At 42.1% G+C, this 20,862-nt stretch overlaps 1 protein-coding gene across 1 annotated transcript in view; it reads right to left on the bottom strand.

Annotated features, from left to right (window-relative positions):
* Positions 1–19,046, bottom strand: part of CELF2 (CUGBP Elav-like family member 2) — a 548,143-nt gene extending 529,097 nt beyond the window's left edge. Inside the window, exon 1 of the mRNA XM_043883963.1 lies at positions 18,739–19,046. Within this exon, the coding sequence (XP_043739898.1) occupies positions 18,739–18,791 (53 nt within the window). The 5' untranslated portion in view covers positions 18,792–19,046. The remainder of the gene's footprint in view (positions 1–18,738) is intronic.
* Between the last annotated feature and the right edge of the window lie 1,816 nt (positions 19,047–20,862).

Below are 20,862 nucleotides of genomic sequence, written 5' to 3'. Positions count from 1 at the left end.
CCAGTAAAGCCACTTTGCCGGCTAAGTTCAAAACACATGATTGCATATGTGTTCCTAGCACTCCTTTTAAGCATTATTTATATAACTCCTTTCTTTAAGCTAAGGAGATTCCTTCCCTTGCAGGAAAATGTGCCTCTGAGGTAGGCAGGCAGCAAAGAGCTGTGTCCACATTTGTACAGAAGGAACGGAAGGTCAAATGGCAGCAGGGTTCACATCACTGCACACTTCCTAGATGCCAAATGCTTTCCCAGGCTTTGAAGATGCAAAGGTGGGTGAAGTTTGGTCCCCTCTACCAGCAAGTCTATTGCAGAGAGAAACCAACTTTGGAATAAGCAGTGGCAGTACAACGTGATTCTTGCTCAGTAAACATAGAAACAGGAGAAAACAGGGAGACCCAAGGCTTCTAAGTAGGGGAGAAATAAGATCACACTTGTCTAAGAAGATAACCACAGCAGCTCTATGAGAAGCCCGGTGTCAGGAAGGAAAGTGGCAGTGAAACTTGTTAGAATCTAACCAAATTAGAGAGAAAGACAGAAGACCTCACTTATGGCCAAAGCACTAAGGAAGATGAGACGGACCTTAACTCAGGAGGTGCTTCCGAGGAGAAAGTGAAATTAATTTAATGATAACTAAGATGTGTGGCGAACATCAGGAGCTAAGCCATTGACCACTGGTATTTTTTTAAGCTTCAGTCCTAGGGCCTCTTTCCTTTCCATGCCAATGTTACTTACATGCATTCAACCACCACAGATACATTCAATCACCCCCTCACTCCCCACACACAAGTGAACTATATGTAGATCTCTCCACTCATCTCTTTGGAATTTGAGTTCCATAGGGTCAACTTATTCCTTGAGGTGTCTTCTGAGGTATCTTAGAGACAACGCTGGATTCAAGATGTCCAAAACCAACCTTAAATCTGGTTCTCTAGCAAGATTCAACCTCAGTAAATGATACACCCACCACGCCACAAATCTACAAGTCATCCTTGGTATTTTTCTTCTCTCACCCTCATCTCTAAGATCACCCCAAACCCTTAGATTTTATTTCCTAAATCTCATTTGTTATTGTTTATTCACTAAGTCATATCTGACTTCTTTGCAACCCCATGGACTGTAGCCCACCAGGCTTCTCTGTCCATGGGATTATCCTGGCAAGAATAACTGTAGCAGGTTGCCATTTCCTTCTCTAGGGGATCTTCGCAGCTCAGGATTGAACCCACGTCTCCTACTTCCCTGTGTATTGGCAGGCAGATTTTTTTTTTAAACCATTGAGCCACCTGGGAAGCCTCTGAATCTGACTTGAGTCTGTCCGCTTATCTCCCTCCCTACTGCTATTCCCCTAGTTCAAGCTACTGTCATCTCTGGACTGGACATCTCCACCAGCTTCAGAAATGCTCTTTGCACACCCATACTTGCTCTCCTTATGAACCTTTGGAAATGGAAGTCTTCTTGGCACACTGCTGTTGAAAAATCTGAGTAGTTTCCATTGTCCTTAGGATGAAAGAACAAGATCCTCAACATGGCTTAGAAGGCATCTTAGCACCTTTTCCTACTAGTTAAACCCTACATCATGTTCTGATCTCACTTTAACTAATTACTCCACAGGAGTACCTTTCCTGATGTCCCTACCGAGGTCAGAGGCCCATGTATAATTCCCATAGCTCTACCTACTTCTGTATCTACACAGATGCCATTCTGTGATCTCATTCATGTTTTCCTCTCTGAACAACAGTGCAGTCATAGGGCAAGGTCCTGGTTCCTTCTCAAGGAATATATTTAATGATATCTTTGAGTTCTTCTGTAGCACTAAAACCTCCATTGAGGTGGAGGACAGCAACTTCAAGCTAAGCATAAGATTCCTGGAACACCTCCCTGGTAACTCACCACTAACCAATCAGAAGAAAGTCACACACTATAGCCCTCACCCCAAATTTTGCCTATAAACACTCTTTCCCTTGAACCATCAAAGAGTTTGGGGGTTCTGAGCATGAGCCACCTGTTCCCCTTGCTTAGCCTTGCAATAAACTTTCTCTGCTCTAAACTGCGATGTTTCAGTTTATTTGGCCTCACTCTGTGTGAGGCATACAACCTTTGCTCAGAGAGTCTACCTAGCTAAAGTCACATAGCTATTAAATGGCAGACTGGACCTGAATTCAGGCCTGTGTTGTTCTGAAGCTCTCTCTCCTGCTACATGTTAGGCTTCAGGAACAAATTAGAAAAAGAAATGTTGAGGAAGGGAGTGAGCTCACCAACCTCACTGGCGGTGGTGGTTGGTGGTGGTTTGGTCACTAAGTCATGCCCGGCTCTGTGTGACCCAGTGGGCTGTAGCCACTAGGCTCCTCTGTCCACTGGGATTTCCCAGGCAGAAATACTGGAGTAGGTAGCCATTCACTTCTCCAGATCGTCCCGACCCAGGGAAGACCCTGTCTTCTGCATTGCAGGTGGATTCTTTACCAACTGAACCACCAGGAAGGTCTCCACCAATCTCATTATCTTACTTCATGCCCCAAATTCAGGACAAAGAAAGCCTGATATAGACAGATGTGTCTCTTCCTTCTCTTCAACTCTGACCCCACCAAGCATCCACTTACTTCAAGCAGCCGAGGGGAGACCCCTTGACCACCTGCCATATTTGCTGTGTACCATCCAGAGATCTCTGGAACCAGTTTCCAATAACTATAACCTACAGACTTTCAAAGCTCCAATATGTTGGCCACCTGATGCAAAGAGCTGACTCACTGGAAGAGATCCTGATGCTGGGAAAGGTTGAGGGCAGGAGGAGAAGGGAACAATAGAGGATGAGATGGTTAGATGGCTTCAGCGACTCAATGGACATGAATTTGAGCAAGATCCAGGAGATAGTGAAGGTCAGGGAAGCCTGGCATGCTGTAGTGCATGGGGTTGCAAAAAGTCAGACACAAGAACAACAATCGACTTCCAATTTCCTTTTCCAATGCTCGGTTTTCTTTCTTAAGTAAGGGGCAGAAGAATTCCTGTTAACATAGTTTATCTTTCCTCTACTAGAGGTTTTCATGTTGAAAACTCAAGTACAGACTTTGGTTACATGCTGTCTTTAAAAGAATATCTGCTTAACATTAATCCATTACCTGAATCTGGAATCTACTAAACCCAACTGTCATATGGAGTCACCTGGAGAGAGTTTAATGGAAAAGCAAGGCAGTAAATTAATGCCACATGATTAGCTTGAGTAATACTAAGTTTGTTTATCCAAGACCCCTCAGAAGAATGGACTGTATTTTTAAGATATGACTTGTTTTCCATATCTGCTCAAGGCTTGTTGCTACTTAACTGGACATTTAATTTTCCACTTATTCATTTTCCCCCTTACAGACAGTTTGATGGCTATTCAATATGTGCATAATGCAGAGAAAAATAATCATAGGAAAGGGACACAGAGAATGTCATAATTAAACTGTGCATTTGCAAAATACACTCAATAAACCTAAAACATCTTGATTGCTATAATCAGGTAGATTAGGTTTTCAGCAAATACTTCTTAAAACAGAGGTTTATCTAGAGTCAGAAGCAGACAGGCAGCTCCCTGTATCACATTACAACACAAAATTAACTACATTTACCTCCGATTATTTTTTTAAAAATCAAATATAAAGAGAAATCAAAATGTAAATCAATAGATTTGTGAAACATGAGGGCATTTTCCACAACCTTCTAGAACAGGTTTATTTTTTCCTCATCTGAACTCTCATTAACAAAAGCCACTGTGCCTACCAATTAAAAACACAGAAATTTATTGCCTCAAAGATGTGGTTCAAACTTTTACAGTTTGGCGGTTGGAGTTCACAGCAAATTCAGTTGCAGGGAGTCACTGAAGGTAAAAGATCAAGGTGGGAGAAGGGCGTTCGGACGAGTTAAAAAACATTTACAGTCTTTATAAAGAGAAAAATATTGCCAAAATATAAGAAATGATGATCAAAAGGGATTCAAACCAATTACTGGGACAAAATATCCATGCTATAAAATAGAGAGTCAGTGAATCCAAATCCTCTTATTCTTTCTCTACTGTATGGTGTTTGAAGTTTATATGCAAAATATTTCTCTCTGATCCCCATCTAACTAATGGGCTCATTGAGAGGACTGGTGATTCTGCTGATTTACTGAACAGTGACCTGCAGAGAAAAAGCAAAAGACAAGGAAAGCAATTTTATGGAAACAAACAAAAAAATTAACTAGAGATTTAAAGCTTAATATAGCTTTATCCTCCAGAGAGCTCTGCCTGATTGCAGACAGAGCTTAAAAGCAGGATTCAAAAGCACAACACGCTAGTTCCGTTATGAGAGCTCTGCCCAAGATATGTTCAATAAATGGAAAACTGCCTTTGCAGCCTGCCTTTCGTAATGAGAGAAGACAGCAAGGCAAATACTAGTTTGGGAAGCAGGGAACAGCTTTACTCTCCAACTCAGTCACTGGTTTTTTAATTTTAAACAAAAATCCAAGTCCTCAGGAGCTGTTTTCCTCCAACACACTCACCCCTCTTTCAAAGATGAAAACAACGACACTTCCCTTCCTTTCCTTCAGAAATACGAATGGAGCAAACGATGTATTACATAGCACTCTTCCTTCCTGGTCCTCCCTGTCTGTCGTCACCAGTGCCAGGGGCCCAGGGGTAAAATCTGCGTCCTGCTCCAGGAGGGGACAGTTGGGGGCTGGGGAGGAGAACAAAGCCAGGGAGCTGGGAGGGAGCCTGATTAGATCTGGAGCAGGGCAGGCACCAGAGGGTTTCCTAGCAATTGGGAAGAAGTCATAAATGAAATTAAAGTCTTTAAGAAAGAAATTCTGCTTCAAACCACGTCTCTCTCCAGTGGTCTTCTCTTGTATAATTCCAGCTCTTTGACAAGAGGAACTGACACTTTCGATTGAATGGTTTAAGGGCAATTTATTGTGAAGTGGTAATTTATTAAGTAAGGTTCAACGGTGGAGAGTGCTCCCTGCACCAGGAAGGGACTCAGCTCACCCTCAAGTGCTCCCGACACTGGTCTTCTGGGCAGAAACTCTGGGGCACAGAAATCCTCACCAAACTCCTAATTCCTGGACACTTGTGCCCCCATCCCCTCAGCCCCACTCCAGATGCATAAGTGGAAGTAAGTCTTTAAAACGTAAATTCCCAGACATCATATCATGGTAATCTAGATTCCGAGTAAGCTGTAACTGACTGATCTCTCTGAAGAGCTTTACAACGCTGGAGAAGCCAGGAAAGCTGTGGTCCTTCATTTGGCCTGGTGCCCGTTCTTAATCCCAAATCTCTTCAAAAATGCTATTTGTGTTCTGCAATGATGGTGATGAATGACCCGTCACAGTGGGGGCAAAGAGGTACCCATCAGGCAGGAATTGTGGGCTTCTGTGAGATACTAAATCTCTCTGCTTGGCACGATCATGCACATGTTCAACTTAGCCTTCAACCTGTGAGTGAGCTTTATTTTTGTTTAATGATAAAATGCGTATGTGTGCTGTGTGCTCGGTGGTGTTTGACTCTGTGACCCCATGCACTGTGTAGCCCACTAGGCTCCTCTGTCCGTGGAATTTTCCAGGCATGCGTATTGGAGGGGGTTGCCATCTCCTACTCCAGGGGATCTTCCTGAGCCAGGGATTGAACTCACAAATCTTACATCTCTTGCATTGGCAGGTGGATTCTTTACTACAATGCCACCTGGCCACATCCTAAAGAAGAGGGCGATTTTTTTTTTTTTGGAGGAGTTTTTGAGTCTTCATTGAATTTGTTACAACACTGCTTCTGTTTTATGTTTTTTGGCCACGAGGTATGTGGGATCTCATCTCCTTGAACAGAGAGCGAACCCATACCCTCTTTGCACTGGAAGGCAGAGTCTTAACCACTGGACTATCAGGGAAGTTCCAGGACAATTTTGCGGTGATAAAGACAGCAACAGTGGAGTCAAAGGGTCAGGCTATATTTCTCCATAAGTCACTTTGTGACTATCTCGGGCTTTGGGCAATCAATGACCCGGGCTGCCTTCTTTCCTCAGATCCCTATAATCCTTATAGGGTAGGTTTTTCAAGATCCTCTTTTCTTTCCCTCCCTTGTTCTCAATTCCTCATCTGGGCCCATGCTCCAAAGAGATGAGTTCCGGCAACGGATGGGTGAGCTTCCGGGTCATCATAAAGGTCAGGTGGGTACGAGTGCTGGGTCTTCCTTGAAAGGTGAAGGACGCTCTGCTTCTTGCCTCCATGTAGCCAAAGTAAAAGGTGATCCTGGGTCTCAGACAGCCCAGCTGTCCCTCCCTTACTCCTCGTACCCTTTCTCTTCTTCCCTGCGATGAAAGCCAAGTACAGCTGAGGCCAGCTCAGTGCACGGCATCTGGGAAAACACATTCTCTCTTGCTGTTCCCTCTGGTTCCATTTCCCTGCTGCTGGCCAGGCTGCCTTGGCTCTGGAAGATCCAGAACTCAGCGGAGCAGACATGGGCCACTGACTGACGATGGCCTGTGGGCCACATCCAGCCCACTCTCTGTTTTTGTAAGTAGAGTTTTATTGGAATACCGCCATGCCCATTCATTTCTATATTGTCTCTGGCTGCTTTTGTGTTACCATGGCAGAGCTGAACAGTTGTGACAGAGACCATATGGTTTGTCAGCAAAGCCAAAAATATTGACTAACTGGCCCATCGCAAAAAAAAAAAAAAGTTTACCAACACTTGGTTTATACCACTGTAAAATGGAGATGAAACAGTTAGTGTTTGATTACCTGCAGCAGGAGCATTCTAACCAAAGCTGCGGTTTCAACGAGAAACAGAGCAGAAGTTACTTGGAAGAAACTAGATTATATCAGGGGAAAACTGAGTATTCTGTACAGTCCAAACCAGCTCATTAGATTTTTACAGATATATATTTATATAGAGGTTTTGAGCCAATGCTACATTTAATTATAAACTATTGTTTTTGCTTCAATTTGTCATTATTTCTCTCAGGTCACGAGGGTCTGAATTTGGCAGAATTGGCAGTAGGGGAGGCTGACTAAGTATTATAGAATGTTCCAGCTCCTGGCTCTCACCTCCAGGATTCCCAAACAAACAGCTTTTAAAATCCTTGGTTGGGAAACGGCGGGGCCCCCATCTTGGCCTCCCCACCCTCAGTCCCTGTGGAAACTTGCCCGTGAGAGGAAGCTGTCATCTACATCAGGATCCAAATTCCCCTCCATTCCCTGAGCACGGTGCCATTTAACAGTGCCCAATCTTACTTCCCATCTGTGTGTAAAAGAACCACAATTGTCATGTCATTGAAACGTACAGAGTTCATACATACCCATCATGGTGGGCCTCAGTGTTGAAGTTCACCTAATTTAAAATTAGGCAGAGAATCTGAAAAGACATTTTTTTCCAAAGAAGACATACAGATGGCCAACAGGCATATAAAAAGGTGCTCAGTGTCACTATTTATCAGGGAAATGCCCATCAAAACCACAATGCAGTATCACCTCCCATCTATTAGAATGGCTGTTATCAGAGAGACAATAAATAAAAAGTGTTGGCAAGGATGTGGAGAAAAGGAAATCCTTGTACACTATGGGTGTAAATGAAAATAATGTTGGTGGCCATCATGAAGAACAGTACGGAGGTTCTTCAGAATATAAAAAAAAGAACTACCACATAATCCAGCAATTCCACTCCTGGGTATTTATCTGGAGAAAATAAAAACACTTAACTCAGAAGGGTATATGCACCCCCATATCATGGCAACTTTATTTAAAACAGCCAAGATATGGTAACTATCTAAGCACGCATCAGTAGATGGATGGGTAAGAAGATGTGGTATATATGTACAACAGAATATTTTCAGCCATAAAGAAGAATAAAATCTTGCCACATGCAATGACATGAATGGAACCTGAAGACGTTACACTAAGTGAAATAAGTCAGACAGAGAAAGACAAATACTGTATTATCTTACTTATATGTAGAATCTTCAAAAAAAAAAAAAAAAAAAAACCAAAACACCCCCTCCCTCAACTCAAATTGGCTCACAGATGCAGAGACGAGAGTGGTGGTTGTCAGAGGTGGGGAGTTAGGGGTTGGGCCAAATAGATGAAGGTCGAAAAATACAAACTTCTACTTATAAAATGAGTAAGTCATGAGGATGAAATGTACAGCATGGTGACTATAGCTAATAATACTATATTGCCTAGCTGAAAGTTGCTAAGAAAGTAAATCTTAAAAATTCTCATCATAGGAAAAAAAATTTGGTAACTATGTATGGTGATACATGTTAGCTAGATTTACTGTGGTGATCATTTTGCAGTCTTTACAAACAGTGAATCATTATGTTGTACACCAAAAACTAACATAAGGTTATATGTCAATTATATCTGCCCCCCAAAAGCCCCCACATTCCAAATAGTCATTTAAACTATGTCTCTATAGAGTGATGACTAAATGTTAAGGAAGTTCTAATGAGGCAAGTGGACAGAGTGAGCAGGGTTATCAGGTAAAGTTACCTTCAGAAGCTCAGGTTAGAACAAACTTTTTAAGCATATGTGTTTTCATAGAGAAGGTGGAAAGAATATTCCAGCTTTGGGGTACTCAATAATGGTTGTTATGGTCAATAATGATGATAATGATGGTGGGAAAAAATGTCATGTGTAAAGGCTCAGAAGCAGCATTGTGTTCCATTTGTAAATACCAAACTTAAATGAGGGCAACATTTTTCTGTTTACAAAATCTTTCACTTACCCACCAGGAAACATGATAAAATATAGAAAATTGCTGTTTCTAGGGGCCTCTTACAATTCTTTCTGGCTTAGACATTTGTGTCTCTATAAGAATGAAAAACTAGTGCAATGAAAAGCAAAATGGTGTGCCAAAGCCATGGGTAACCGAAACACCTGCAACCTGGACTGATTGTAATACTGAGCCCTGTAGGACTGGTCCTATGATTGCTAATGTCAATACGTGTCAGCAAAACTCATTCCTGGAACAGCTGATTTACATTATTGCCCTAGTTCAAGACAGAACATCTGAAACCAGGTTTGTAGTTTAGTCCATCAAATCTACAGAAGGACTGGGAATAAAAGAGGCTTGAAAGAAAATGAGGATCAATAGCAAGAGAATTGCTTCGCTGAGAGAAAAACTCATCAGTGTAGGGAAAGGATGCATCATGTGGCTCAGAGATGGGACTCAGGGTCCTGGGGGAGGGTGCTTCTTTGTTCTCACACTGATCGTGCAATTTTATAAACGGGATCCCTGGATATAATCTGGTTCAACCTCTCATCTTACAAATGAGGAATGTGCAGATGTCTGTTCAAATCCTGGCTGGGCGAAATGCCATGTCGGATGATGCTAGGGATGCAAGTGGATGCAAAGATGAATGGGGCGTGGACCTTATCTATCTTTTGAGAGTTTACAGTCTAGGAATTAAACTAAGATATACATAAACCTTACAAAGCAGGAAATTTGGACTTGCACTGGAGCATGTAAGGCTTAGATTCAGTGCTATGAGCATTTAGGGGAAGAAAACCTTCTTTCCTGATGGCTACCTTCTTTCCTGTGGGATGTAAAGGCAAGGAGAGATGGTTACTGAGCTGTCCTTCGAGGAAACTGGTGTTTTGTCACTAAGCCAAGTCTGACTCTTTTGCAACCCCATGGACTGTAGCCCCCACTCCATGGGATTTTCCAGACAAGAATACTGGAGTGGGTTGCCATTTTCTGGCCCAGGGATCAAACCTGTGTCTCCTACAATGAGAGGCAGATTCTTCACCACTGAGCCAGCTGGAAAGCCTTTGGAGGAAATGGGGAAGAATCAGATCTGGGTCAGGGAGATTTTATAACACAAAGTTGCACAAAGGGGAGTAATCAGTTATCTCTTGAGGTGACTTCTGTTGCAGGAAAACAGAGAGGGGGCAGTAGACACAGGGACTCCATGTGGGAACAGACATGACACCCTCACACTGAGTCCTCTCCTGACGCCATGACCTACAGCACCAGTCCCCAGCCTGTTTGGCACGAGGGACCACTTTCATGGAAGACAATTCTCCCAAGGACTGGTGGTGGTGGTGCAGGGGGCGAGTTGGTTTCAGGATAATTCAAGTGCATTACATTTGTTGTGCACTTTATTTCTATTTATCATTACACTGTGATATACAATGAAATAATTATACAACTCATCATGATGCTGCCGCTGACCTGACAGGAGACAGAGCTCAGGCAGTAACGTGAGGTTGGGAAGTGGCTGTAAATACAGATGAAGCTTCCGTCGCTGGCCTGCCACTCACCTTCTGCTGTGCGGCCCAGTTCCTAACAGGCCATGGTCCCTGGTACTGGTTCATTGCTCAGGGGTTGAGGACCCCTGATCTACAGCATATGATGCTAGTATTCAGGAACTCTTGAGTCTGAACACATATTTGGGGAGTGTAGAGAGGTCACTAGCAGATCCTCTTCTGAAATAGTGGAATAAAAGCGGCAGGTGATCCTCTTCCATTTAGGGAAAATAACTTCTCTGTGGGGGTTTCCTGGTGGCTCAGATGGTAAAGAGTTCGCCTGCAGTGCAAGAGACCCGGGTTTGATTCCTAGGTTGGGAAGATCCCTTGGAGAAGGAAATGGCAACCCACTCCAGTATTCTTCTCTGTGGTCTCTGACCTTAGAGAGACATTGCCCCATGGTGGGGGAGTTTTTCTTTTGCTTCTCCTAACAGAGATTTCACAGGATTGGGATGTGTTGGGTTTGTCCTTGATACTCTGCTGGTCCAACCCACTGGAGAAACAGACCCACTCAGGAGGAGGAATAAAGTAATTGTCAAGTGAATATTTTTCTGCCAATTATTGGAGTCAATGGACCAGAAACAATACCTGAGGGTGACTTAGCATCTGGGATTTTTGAGGGCTGGAATGAGAGGTAAAAACGATGACAGTAACATTCCAACCTATGGATAACAGGATTTTTCTACATTTTTATGTGATCTTATAATACCCTTTGTCGTTATTAGTTATGTTATGTGCTACATTAGTCATGTTTTGTGAAAAATAGTAGATTATTCTCTGATATAATAAATTATTTAAAAGGCCTGGATCTTGTGTTCACTTTTATAAACATGTAATTCATTCCATCTAGAGAATTATTACTGGATATAACTCTTGCTTTTCATAGCCTACTCTCCCCCTCCTCTGCAAAGATTTTTTTAAAGTACCCAGTAGTAAGTGGGTCATGATTCTTCAAACTTTCCAGTGGGAAAAAAGAACGACGGGGTGCAAATTTTTCCCTTGGAGGGCACAGTGAAGGCAACATGCTTCATCAAGTTGCCAGTGCAACAAGAAAAGGTGCCAGACAGCACATGGAATCATTTTTCAAGTGCTCTGGCGCAGAGTTACCAAAACCTGGAGTCCACAGCGCAGCAAATAGGAGCAGCAGTACCGCCACCGATTTCATAGAGTTGTTGCAAAGATTAAGTGAGATATTAAACAAGGAGCTCTTAGCATAAAGCCTGGCACACAGAAACTATCAATAATTCTTCTGTCATCCTGGAAGAAGACTAATAATGCCTGATCTTTGGGTGGCCAACCTGCTCTCACTGGACACCAAGAGAGTTCCCCATAATGTCTCCCCAATCCAAGCATCTCCAAGATGTCATGTAATATGAGCTGAAGAGTATCTACACATGGCATTCATTCAAAATCACACTGCATGCTTTCCTCTTGAGTTTGGAATTCATCTTGGGAGATTTATCAGGCATGTGAAAGAGAAATATCTCCTAAATGAGCTGGAGAAAGCAACGAAACAGAAAGAAACGAGGCCAAGCAGTGACTTAAAACATGTCAGGATTTGGTCTATTTTTTTTCCATCAACATGTGCTGTTCTCATTAATGGGAGTTTCTCACACACTCAGTAAGGGAACAGGCAACAGTGTCTTTTGTTATAGCCTGAAGGCTCGTCCAAACATTTAAGGGATGTGCGAGCCATAAATTTCCTCCAGACTGTAATCATCTTTGCAAGATCAAGTGCTCATGACTGAAAACATCGCTGACCTGTGAAATATCACCAAGGCTCTTCATTTTTTTCCCCAATAATGAGGTTAGTTTATGGTATGTACTTTGTCATATGAGATTTGAAAACATCCTTCCAACTATCTATCAAAACCGCTTGTATTTTTGTTGCTGTTGTTGTTGTTGGTCAAGTCATTAGCCTAGATGATAGATGAAAAGGTAAGCTATGGCCCTTGGGCCAAATACTGCCTACTTCCTGTTTTTATAAATAAAGTTTTATTGGTTCACATTCAAGCCTAGTCATTTACATACTTCCTTTGGCTACTTTCATGTTATGACGGCAGAACTAAGTAGCTGCAACAGAGATTATGTGGCCACCAAAACCTGACCCTTGTACTATCTGGCCCTTTATAAAAGTTTGCCAACCCTTGATCTAGATCATTGTTTTGTGTAGAAAAAATTTTGGTTGAATCTATCTGGTTCTCAGAGAAGTTAAGAATTTTCCATATTATTAAATCCAGACACTTGGCTGATTGCAACAGAAGGGAGGAAGTGAAGAGAGAATTACTAAACTCTGAGTTAGAAGACACTCATCCATTTATTCATTCCACATTAGACACTACCATCACCATCCCAAGGAAACCCTGGAGTGTGAGCAAAATACATAAAGCCTCTGGCCTCAGAGTATAAAGTTAATGAGGGAGATAAACAGAGACCACGTCATTCATTCATTCATTCATTTCATAAAACAATACTTATTTATTTATTTGGCTGTGCTGGGTCATAGTTATAGCACTTGGGATCTTCAATTTTCATTGCAGCATGCCAGATCTTTAGTATGTGGGATCTAGTTCGCTGACCAGGAATTGAACCCGGGGTCCCTGCATAGGGAGGGTAGAGTCTTAGCCACTGGACCACCAGGAAAGTCCCCATTCATTCATTCTTCACTCATTCATTCTCTGTAATGTGCCTGGAAATATTTTAGGCATCAGTTAACCATACCAAAGACAGATTCTAGCAGTGGAGAGAAATAATAAATAAGCACATATGAAAATAGCAGGTACCGAAAAGTGCCATAGTGAGAGTATTTGTTTAACCATACAAAACTGAAAGTTTTATAGGTCTACAGTGGCTGAATGTTGGCAGTTCTCTATGGTTCAGCCTACCAGTGAGAAATGCTGAAGAGTCATTTTCAGATGGCTTTAAATTAAGGGGTCTGGGAGGGAGAGATAAGTTAGGAGTTTGGGATTAATATATATACACTATGATATATAAAACAGATAAACAACAAGGTCCTACTGTATACCACAGGGAACTATACTCAACATATTGTAAAAACTTATAATGGAAAAGAACCTGGAAAAGAATATACACACCCACACCCACACATACACACACACACACACACACAACTGAATCACTTTGCTGTACAATTGAAACTAACACTAATTGTAAATTAACTATATTTCAATTTAAAAAAATTGAGGAATCAAGGAAGGCTTCACTGAGGAGGTGACATCTGAGCTAAGACTTGAATGAATCCTGCCCAGGGAACAATGAGGGAGATTTCCAGGCAAGGAGCGGGAGAGCTCCTTGCAAATACCCTACAGCCAAAATAAGCTTAGTTCATTGTAGGTAAAGAAAGAAGACCAGAGGGGCTGGAGTAAGGTGGGGTCTGGGGAAAGACAGAGGAGCTATGGTTGAAGAGATAGTCAAGGGTAAGGTCAGATGAGGTCTTGTGGGTTAGGATAAGGATCTTGGCTTTTATTTGAAGAATAACCAGGAGGCTTTTAAAAGGAAAGTCATGTGATCTGATTAATGGCTTTCAAGTGTTTTCATTCCTCTTCTGTGAAAAGTAGCCTACGATAGCAAGAACTGAAGCAGGGAGATTTAGGAGGTAGTATGGAGTTCTGAGCACAGTAAGATCACAGCAAGGATAGGTGGGGCCAGAAAAGTGGGGAGGCAGGAGATGTTTAGGAGCTGAGATCCGTGGAGCTGGTGATAGTTTGGATGTAATTAGGCGGGAAAATGAGGGATGAGGGAGCCTGCCAACTTTCCAATTTGAGTACCTGGCTGGATACCTACTTGCTGTGATTCATAAGCCTGAGAACACCAGAAAAGAACCAGGATGTGGGGGAGATTATAGGTACTGATTTCAACCTGTTGAACTTGAGTCATCTTTATGACTTGTTTTCCCTCAGGTGGTATCGATGACCATGAAATCTTATATGAATCAAATTGGCAGGATTGCTTTATTCTTTTAATCATACGTCTACTACTTTGCCATTATCTTTTTCTTCTTCTATGTTTTTTTTTTTTTTTTGACTTAGCTGATTTTGAGTCTCTTGAGTGAAGCCTTTGTGTTTGTGCTTTCCCAGTGGTCAAGAGGGGAGTGTTACAGTTACAAATTGTTGGCATGCATGTTGGTGGAAGTCGTTTCTTTTACGCCCCCTGAGGTAGTCAGGAATTAAAACAGCCAACAGCAAGATTCCCACCCTGGATATTTTTTTTTTTTCCATTTGACAAAACGAACCTAGGAGGGAGTGATGCCAAATATACAGTGCCTGAAAAAGGTTTATGACCTGAACTGGTATCCCACCCGCAGATCGTATCTTGTAACACTAAACTGGGGTGTAAGCAGATTCAAAAAACGTGCCTTGCAATCACTTTTCAAGAGCAGCAGGTTTGGCAGAACTCCAAGCTGCATACCTGGAGCAAACACGGAAAATATTCCAGGTTAGGCAGGTCTGAGAGTCTTTCCATGTTATAGACCAAGCATTCTGCTCACCTATTAATCAGACCAGGGCACTAGCAGTATTGTAATAGGATCCCTCACCTCTGGATTTGTAAAGCATTTTATTGACGTAAATCATGTCACGTATAACCCTGTATGCCGTTAGCATGCACCTCCTCAGTCTCCTGCTAGATTATCCCATTTATAAGGTCATGTCATATCTCTGCTTCTCCTGTATACACAGACTCATCTCAGAGATATTATGGGTTTGATTCCAGACCCCTGCAGTAAAGTGAAAATCGCAATAAAGTGAGTCACACACATTTTTTGGTTTCCCAGTGCAAATAAAAGTTATATTTAAACTATAGTCTATCAAGTGTGAAATAGCATTGTCTGAAAATGGTATGTGTCTGTATGTGCTCAGTTACTCAGTTGTGTCTGACTCTTTATGACCCCATGGACTGTAGCCCACCAGGCTCCTCTGTCCATGAGATTCTCCAGGCAAGAACACTGGAGAGGGTTGCCACTTCTTTCTCCAGGAGATCTTCCCGACCCAGGGATCGAACTCAGGCCGCTTGTGTCTCCTGCACTGGCAGGAGGATTCTTTACCACTGAGCCACCTGGGAAGCCCCTTAATTTAAAAATATTTTACTGCTAAAAATTGCTCACCATCATCCGAGCCTTCAGCGAGTCATGCATGATCTTTTTGCAAAAGTGACAGTAAAGACCACAGATCACCAGAAGAAGTATAATAATGATGAAAAAATTGAAATATTCAGAGAACTACCAAAATGGGACACTGAGACAAGAAGTGGGCAAATGTTGCTAGAAAAATGGTGCCAAAAGACTTGCTCATTGCAGGGTTGCTTCAAACCATCAGTTTGTAATAAAGACAATATCTGCGAAGCACAATAAACTGGAGTATTAAAACAAGGCATGCCTGTAATGGACGGAGCCTTAGTGTTGGTGAGTGAATGACTCTATGAATCAGAATTAGCCAAGATGATGCCTGATTATAAACAATTAAGGAATTTCAAATGTGACTCTTAAATACTACCTAGTTTATAATGACTTATCATGGGAAAGAATTACACACAGCTGAAAGGAGAATGAAATAACATTTGCCAAGGAGAGGTGCGGACAGAATGAACTTGTTGCACCAGAGGTCAATGCAAAGATCCTTCTCTTTCCCAGGTCTTCTCAGTCCAAGTTTGTGGAGCTTCACTTACTCTAGCCATAAATAAACTTCACTTATGTTAGAGACACACTGAGGGGAAAGACAACATTACCTCTGGTTTTCAAGTGCATTAAGACTAGGGATCACCATCTAAAAAGGCCTTTGGCATCACTGACTCAATGGAGATGAGTTCATTTTTACATGAGTAAAACTCTTTTTTTTACATGAGTAAACTCTGGGAGTTGGTGATGGACAGGGAGGCCTTGTATGCTGCAGTCCATGCGGTTGCAAAGAGTTGGACACGACTGAGCGACTGAACTGAACTGAACTGAATCTTACATATGCTCAGAGCTAGGGCCCGTCTTATTCATTTGTGCAATAATATTAATAAGTTAATCACCCAGAACAATTTTTTAAAAAGCACCCTTAAGAAATACTTCAATATTAGAAGTAGGTTACTAATTCAATTGAAGAAAAGGAGAATGAAATTTATTGTAATAGCTGCATCATGAGGACATTTACAGAAGTCCTTTAGCATCTCTCAATTAAAACTAAAAGTTAAATCTACAAATAGAAGAAAATATCACTGACAGACCCATAAAACACTCATGTTTTTTCATCTAGAAATCCTGGGAATTATTCAATGAAAACAGAAAGGTATATGCACAAAGATGCCACTGAATCATTCATATAAATCAAGGACTGGAAACAGTCTAAACTTTATATCAACAGGGTAATTTAGTAAAAACAGTGTACAAATCAGCATCATTCATACCCATTAAAATTTTGATTATGAAGGGAAGGAAGAAACTTGGAAATGCGTTTGATATTTAACTGCAAAGAGAGCAGATTATAAAATGACACATTCTATATGATATGTATATACAGCACCTGATGCAAAGAACTGACTCACTTGAAAAGATCCTGACGCTGGGAAAGACTGAAGGCAGGAGGAGAAGGGGACGACAGAGGATGAGATGGTTGGATGGCATCACCAATGGACATGAGTTTGAGCAAGCTCCGGGAGTTTCTTTTTTTAAAAAAGAAAATTATTGAGATAGATAATAGCCAATTTTTTGTTTATTTGCTCTTTTGTATCATGTGGTTGCTTTTGTTTATTTTTAAAATATTTACTTATTTATTTGGCTGGAACAGGTCTTAGTTGCATCACACGGAATCCTTAGTTGCAGCACTCAGAATCTTTAGTTGCCATACTCAGGATCTCTTTAGTTGCAACATGTGAACTCTTAGTTGCATCATGTGGGATCTAATTCCCCCACCAGGGAGCAAACTCAGGCCCCCTGCATTGGGAGTTGAGAGTCTTCACCACTGGACCACCAGCGAAGTCCCTCATCTGGTTGCTTTTAAAAATAATAAAATTAGTTTATTGCACCACTATTTACAATAGCCAAGACAGGGAAACAACCCAAATGTCCGTCAACAGTTGAATGGATAAAGAAGCTGTGGCACAAATATACCACGGAACACTCAGCCATCAAAAACAACGGAATAATGCCATGTTCAGCAACAGGAATGGACCTAGAGATTATTATACTAAGTGAAGTCAGAAAGAGAAAGACAAATACCATATGTGGAATCTAGAATATGACACAAATGAACTGATCTATAAAATAGAAACAAACTCACATAGAGAACAGGCTTGTGGTTGCCAAGTAGGAAGACAGGGATTGGGAGTTTGGGATTAGTACTGTAGATGCAACCTATATAGGATGGTTAAACAAGGTCCTACTGTATAACACAGGGAACTATATTCTGTATCCTGTGATAAACCATAATGGAAAAGAATATGAAAAAGAATGTATATATACATAACTGAATTACTCTGCTATACAATAGAAATTAACACAACATTGTAAATCAACTACACTTCAATAAAATAAATTTTAAAAAAATAATAAAATTAGGCAGAGCTTATGAGAGAGAACTAAGTAAAAGCCAGTTAATACAAGATGTCAGGAAAAAGAGGTGCCTTATTTGGGACTTGATATAGTTCCAATGGAATCCTGTTTGGGAGTAGATACCAGGGACAACACGTCATTGTGTTGAAGCACTTTTCATAAAAACTCATCCATTTAACATTTTTTTTTTAACTGCCCAAAGTTCTTTTGGCTGAGAAATACCCTTTAGTGGTTAAGTTAAACTAGAAAGGAATTGTGAGCTCTAACGAAGGAGTCAGTTTAGACTCAAGCGGAGGAAATGCATGAACTTTTGCCACTTTGAAGTCCTTGGGTTCTCATTTTTCTGGGTCTCTGAATCATGAAGTGGTCAGAGTTCATCTTTTCAGGAGCATTCAGAGAAAGAGCTCCTTTCAGAAACTCCACTCATTCGGTTCAAAGGTGAGCCGAGTTTTCATAGCACTGGCTTTTCCAAATTAGACCTGGGGCTGGGGAGGAGGTCACAGGAGGAAACCGCATTTCCATGGGCTCTCTTCCTAGAGGAGCAGCAATAGTTTTCTGGAAAGTTCGCTTTTTAATCTGAAGTCCCAGAAAGTTTGCCACTTCTTTGATGGATTCAGTGCCCCATGAAACGCAATGGCAAGGATAACTGGTTAAGACTCAGCCAACGTCAAGAATCATTTCACGAAGACAAACTGTCATTAAAATACACCGCCTTCCCCTCGGGGGTGAAACTGAGGACTTCTCACGCCCCTCTTTCCGCGTCTGCTGGAAGCGGCTGCCGAATCACCCCGGAGGAGCCCAGCCCCGAGCAGATCCGGCGGCCCCCGCCTCCCACCGCAGGCGGGGCGCGCAGCGACCCGAGCGCCTTAACTGGGGTGGGGGGGCGGGGGAGGAACTTGGCCGTGAACGGAAACAGCGACGCGAGAGAAAGGAAAGCAGGCCTACCTTAAAACTTTCCAGTCTTTGAGCGGATCCAAATCAGAGATTAAAGAGACCATTGTCTAGAGGGTGGCCGAAGGCAGGTCCAGTCCGGAGCGGAGGGGGCGCGGGGAGGGAAGGGGAAAGGAGGCGGCCGCCAGCTGCTCGGCTCAGGCCCGGAGCCACTGGGCGCCCGCGCGGCTCTTCCTCCTTCTAGGATTGATAAGCACTTGTCCTGGCTTTTCTCCACCTCCCCCCCACCCCCCCAAATCAATCTTGCGCTATATTACTTCCCACCCCGGCTCATTTCTCCACACCACCTTTTAAAGCCCTTGTAATCTGCTCCGACTGATCACATTTGACCTTTTTGTAGCCCACTTTATTCCAAGCACAGCTCTCAGTTAAATCTCTCTTTATTAACACCGTCCTTCTTGGCTTGCTTTTGGAACAAACACAGATCAAGCCTGAAGCCTCCAGACTTTACCAGCAATCATTTACAGATTACTGCAAGCTGCAGCTTTCTCCTCCTCTGGGGCATCCTCCTGCCTCTGAGATTTTGCTTTCATATTTCTGTCAGAAAACCGGTTAGGTTTCTTTCTTTCTTTCTTTTTCTTCTTTTTTTGGTGGCTTTGGTTCTGGGACACCAGCGTCGGGCTTACAGCTTCCCTCAGAGGCTGTAACTACATGACTGTTAGGATTTGTTTTTTAGAAATAATTTGGAACCAGGCTGCTTAACAAGCTAGAATTTACTGTGTGTTTTCTGGCAGAGAATTTGCTACACTGCCTTTTTTCCCCCCACCTCCTTTCTTTCTTTTTCGTGTTTTAAAATAACATGAAGAGGGGGAAACATAGAATCTTTCTAAGCATTAAGAGAAAAGGGCATGGGCTTTTCTCCCTCAACTTGTATATCTTTTGTCCTTTATTTAAAACTGAACATCCTTTCAATAATCATCTGAAACTGTGCATAGCAGATGTTTAAAAAAAAAAAATCCGGAGCAGAAATGTTTTCCTCTAGACCGGTCTGTGTACTGATGTGGGTTGTTTGTGAGCATGCGGGTTTCTAATATTCGTCAGCACTGTCTCTTCGCATGTTTTCTGCTTTCCTGGGTTCTAGCCAAGGTTCCACTTCTGAAGCCCCTCCCCCACCCTGTCCTCCCAGGATCCTGGCATTGACCTTGAAATCCCCTGGCATAGTGGTCTCCATGACTTCTCTGGTTATTCAGATTTTCCTGTACCTGCATGCCATGTGAGCTTTACTTGATTCTTGATCCTCTCTCTTTCTATCCAATTCCTCCTTTCCCTACCCTTATTTTAAAAGGTAATTTTAAGATCAGCACCAGACATGGAAGATCAGCCTCCCTGGTCTAACAAAACAATGATTATTGCGCCTGGACACATGGCCAGTTCTAGGTCTTTTTGTCTTGGTTGAAAAAAGTGTGGAGAGTGTTAAGGGGTGTTAAGGACGCACTGGCATCAACCAAGAGTTTCCCCACAAGAAGAGTTCAGACTTAAAAAGAATGCCGTGCCATTCAATGTTCTGCATTGACCTTACTACCTAAAATGGTCAGCCAGGAGGATGGGTTCCAGTTTCTTGCCTTTAGGCTAAACTTACCAAGAAAAAGAATCTCTGTAGGGAAAGATGTGACAGCTGTTGGCAGTGTTCTGCTTTTATTGTCAGGAAGTTCTTCCAGTTAACTCAAAATGCCCCTCACAGCATTTTCAATCCTTTCCCTGCTAGCTTTTTCTCTAAGGACCCCCTTCTATCCGAAAATATACAGCAAACCCTCAGATTTCCCATTTACAGTCATACACACTTTCCTTAATGGCTGTAAATGACTCTCTTTAGAAGTATGACTATCTTTATGCTAAACTGAAAGAGAATTTCATACCTTTTATAAAAACCCCTGCCTCTCTGGAATTTCATGCTTCTTCCTGGGCTGTCTTTGCTGTCCCACTGTGGATCTTGGGTCACAGCAGAGTAATGTGTAAACATTTACAGAACACTCGTAATCCTCAAGTACTTCACCAAATGTGGGTGATAATAATAGCATTTGTGGGGCGTGTACCTCCAAAGGGTTCCAAATGCTTAGGTAATTAATGTTTCTCCCTTTAGAAAGCTAGCAGGAGAAAACAAAAGATTATAATGAAATC

The sequence above is a fragment of the Cervus elaphus genome, chromosome 23 (genome assembly GCF_910594005.1).
Source record: "Cervus elaphus chromosome 23, mCerEla1.1, whole genome shotgun sequence".
Lineage (NCBI taxonomy): Eukaryota > Metazoa > Chordata > Mammalia > Artiodactyla > Cervidae > Cervus > Cervus elaphus.
This window is presented reverse-complemented; position numbering and strand designations above follow the sequence as displayed.